This window comes from Rosa chinensis, chromosome 7, assembly GCF_002994745.2.
Source record: "Rosa chinensis cultivar Old Blush chromosome 7, RchiOBHm-V2, whole genome shotgun sequence".
Classification (NCBI taxonomy): Eukaryota; Viridiplantae; Streptophyta; class Magnoliopsida; order Rosales; family Rosaceae; genus Rosa; species Rosa chinensis.
In genome coordinates this window covers 64,407,286-64,411,004 of record NC_037094.1, presented here as the reverse complement: position 1 = coordinate 64,411,004, position 3,719 = coordinate 64,407,286, and the positions used below count along the sequence as shown (strand labels likewise).

General features: G+C 41.9%; 1 protein-coding gene across 1 annotated transcript; it reads right to left on the bottom strand.

Moving 5' to 3' along the window:
- Positions 1-1,814: 1,814 nt before the first annotated feature.
- On the bottom strand, positions 1,815-3,159 carry LOC121050779. Its single transcript, XM_040511934.1, has 2 exons — positions 1,932-3,159; positions 1,815-1,896 (listed from the first exon to the last, which is right to left on the bottom strand). Exons 1-2 carry the CDS (start codon positions 2,630-2,632, stop codon positions 1,857-1,859), a joined length of 741 nt encoding a protein of 246 aa, XP_040367868.1. The 5' UTR covers positions 2,633-3,159; the 3' UTR covers positions 1,815-1,856.
- Positions 3,160-3,719: the final 560 nt, after the last annotated feature.

The window sequence follows — 3,719 nt, the reverse complement described above, 5'->3', positions numbered from 1 at the left end:
ACTCCCAATAACTCGGTCTCGGCTTCCAATGCTTCCTTAGTGAAACAAACCGATGCTTCCTCCGGTCTTGCTTCAGAGAAGAGTTGAATCGAGGCCTCCTCCCAACGGATATTACCAGAGATGCAGCTTGCAATCTCTTCCTGAGCAAACTTCAGACACTGGAGGTTTCCACACGAGAGGTGAAGCACTTCAAAGAGATAAGTACTCTTTTTTTTTTTTTTCTATCTCATCAAACACGAGCACCACTTATATATACCTGTCGAGACGTATAATCATAATTGGGTTCATCAAGTCACGGTGCTTGACGCAGTCGGAGGTAACTTAGGTTTACAAGGAATAAACTTAAAACAAGAATTTTAGAGTCTACTAGAGATAAATAAGAAAACTCTCAATTTAATTAATAATATGATAAAATATAAGTTCTGCAGCCATTTAAGGTTACTTATATATGAGAAAAGAAACTCTAAGGCAACTAACAATAAAACCTTAAAGATCACGGGTAAAAACAAAATAAATCTAAAAGAAATTAGAAAATCGAAAATTCTGAAAAATAGTAAATTACTGTTTTGAGGCCTTAAACAACCCCAAGAGCCCCAAAAACCTCTCACGTCATGGCAAAACAACGAGTTTTGTTCCTAAAGTCATTCCCTTTCTGAAAAGGTATAGTAATCACGATTCGGACACCGAATGTCAAAGTTGTAGCAAACTGGATTTTTCTCATTTTTCACGATCGAATTGTTCTTCAATTCGGACCGTCATTCGTTCTACGTCAGTGCTTCCATCTGCTTTATTTGACTCATGAGATCAATCTTCAACCCACCTCCCAAGTATATTATACTATTTAGCAAAGCAGTAAAAGTATGCATATTGGGTTCAGCTTTTGACACATGCATGCTCACGTTGTGAGAAACTCGCAAACCGAGATGCGAGCTAAGCTGCACGTGCTGTGATAAAATTGTTTTGGTTATGCACTGATCAACACAAGCATGCTATATTTATTAAATATTGGTGGCATGGTCCATAATTGAAATAAAGTCTAAAATCTACATGCACACCCCACTTGCACATACAAGCATAGGGTTTGGGCCAAGTTTATTCTTGCAAGCCCTAGTATGGCCTCAGCTTTATAATATGTGATATGCCTAATAATTACTTTAACTAAATCAATCAATAGCTTCATATTGCCATGCATATACGGTATTGACAATCAAACACACATCATGTTGGGTAGTCACAATGCGTATCCCCTGGGCTCATCCATATAGGCTCTAATACCTATATACATTTATATTTATGAGTTTGCTCTATTGCTCTCCGATAATTAATTGCTCATATAAACTCAACATATCACCAAGCTGTAGTCATCAATGTGCACCAGTATACTGATAACACCACTTATGCTTCCATTTGGTTGGTGCACACTATTATTCAAACATTGCAAAAAAGGTATACGAGCATTTTAACTTAATCAATTAAATATTTTGAATAAACTGCTATTCACTTACTTATTTTTGATGAGGCACCATCACCCCAACGGGAAACCTTTCTTATATGAGCAAAAGCAAATGCACTATCGGTACTCACTAGCCAACATGAAGCTTTATATATGGACAACTCCAATCTTTCTGTAATATCTTCACCACTTATGAACAGCTCTAGATAAGTTCTCATCTATACCCTTTCAATTTAAGTTAATATCATATTTCACATGCTTCATTGATTACTACAATCGAAAGCATGCCTATAAAATACAATAATTTTAGGGGGGTGAAATTTGCACACCCTCTTTTACATTCTACACACCCTTTACTTTTTTTTATTATTTCTTATCATTTCACAATATTTCTCTTCCAAAACTACCCTTCTTTCTCTCTCCTCTCTCTCCATCCACAGAACCCCAAAGACTCTCTCTCTCTCTCCATCCACAGAACCCCAAAGGCAACCTCCCTCTCTCCGGTAAGTACAACCCCAAAGACTTCGTCATCTCCCTCCAACGCCCCAGATGACGATTCTCGTCAAGGCAGGCGCCCCTGTTGACAGCCCAAGTCCTCAACTCTGTCTTCAACACCTCCCCTGAAGTCCCAGCTTTGCAATTCAAGCAGAGTCTCAACAAAAAACCTCTGCAATAACAACTCCAGCCAAGTAACTCATCCCCATCTCTCTCACTGAGCCCATCAATCACCTCCTCACTCACTAATGGTAACAAATTCCTAACATTCTCATCTCTGTTCAAGCAAACAAAACTTAAACTCGAAAAAGACCGACCTGAACTCGAATCAATCAAAGGATCCTCCTGACCCAAATCCCTGCTAGAACAGCACACACTTATAAACCCCATAATCACTCCCACCAAATTCTTCACCTCCTTCGTCACTTTCTTCTCTTTCTTAAACCCCAATTCCCTTTTAAACAAATCCAAAACAACGTCGTGTGCCAACCGCACCACCTGAACGAGCAGCGCGAATCTTTTTGAGCAACAGCAGGGAGCTGAGCAAGAGGAGAGTAGCTGAAACAAGTCCTTTGCAGCGGCGATTCGGTCCAAGATGTCGCCTTTCAGGTGGTTCCGGCTCCAAAATGTCAATGCGGTGTAGACCCAGATGGATTCGAGAGGCGGGTCGACCCGAGCTTGCATTGGTTGGTAGAATTGTTGAATCAAGGGAGAGAATTTGGGGTTTTCGTTGTGGATTTCATCTACGACGGTCTGAATTGATGGGTTAGCTTAATTTGGGGTTCGGAGTTTGGTGAATTTGAGGAAGTCGTGAACTCAATTAGAGATGGAACCATGGTGAAACTGGCGGAACCATCACCGCCCTTTCGGCCTACATGGAGCCCGGCGACGCCATCATCGACGGCAATGAGTGGTACGAGAGCACCGAGCGCCGCATCCACGAGGCCTCCGCCAAGGGCCTCCTCTAACTCGGCATGGGAGTCTCCGGCGGTGACGAGGGCGCCCGCCACGGCCCCAGTTTCATGCCCCGCGGGTTTCACCAGGCGTATTCCAACAGATGTGTTGAAGAACATCGGCGGACTTGAGTGGATTGAAGGAGGAGAGGGAGAGCGCCGAGGAGCAGACTATCCAGGCTATAGATTGCGCTCTTCTCGTGCACAAATGGGGTTTTGTGGTGTCATCGGAAAAAAAATGGGTTCTGTGGATGGAGAGAGAGAGAGAGAGAGAGAGAGAGAGAGAGAGAGAGAGAAGGGTAGTTTTGGAGTGAAATGATAAGAAATATTAAAAAAAAGTAAAGGGTGTGTGGAATGTAAAAGGGGGTGTGCAAATTTCACCCCCCCCCCTAATTTTAATAGCATATTTACTATGCCTTAATGTTGATGCAATGTTTACATGTCACCATGATTATCAAGCATGACTAAAATGCACAATGTTATTAGTATCTCCACTACGATTACATGCTAAACACAGGCCATGCTTTTATCTTGATTACATTTCTACATACATACATGCCATACTTGCTTCACATATTGCTACATGCTTAGCACCTCTATTGCTTATATATATCTACATGAAATCCCACTAGTGAGAATAGTCCTTGCTCTCGCCACATTAAATGTTCTCGATACTGGGGGGACTTGTACACCATACTCGCCATGCCTGAATGTCATACACTCACCATGGTAAATGTTCTCGACACTGAGGGACTTATACACCCTACTTGCCATGCTCCAATGATGTCATGCTCCGGTAAAGTATAATCGCCATGCTC

Excerpts from the sequence above, each read along its gene's own strand:
- LOC121050779 (XM_040511934.1), bottom strand. The coding sequence starts at position 2,632 with ATGCAAGCTCGGGTCGACCCGCCTCTCGAATCCATCTGGGTCTACACC. Across the intron at positions 1,897-1,931 it reads AGAGGGAGGTTGCCTTTGGG|GTTCTGTGGATGGAGAGAGA; the intron begins GTTCTGTGGATG and ends AGAGTCTTTGGG.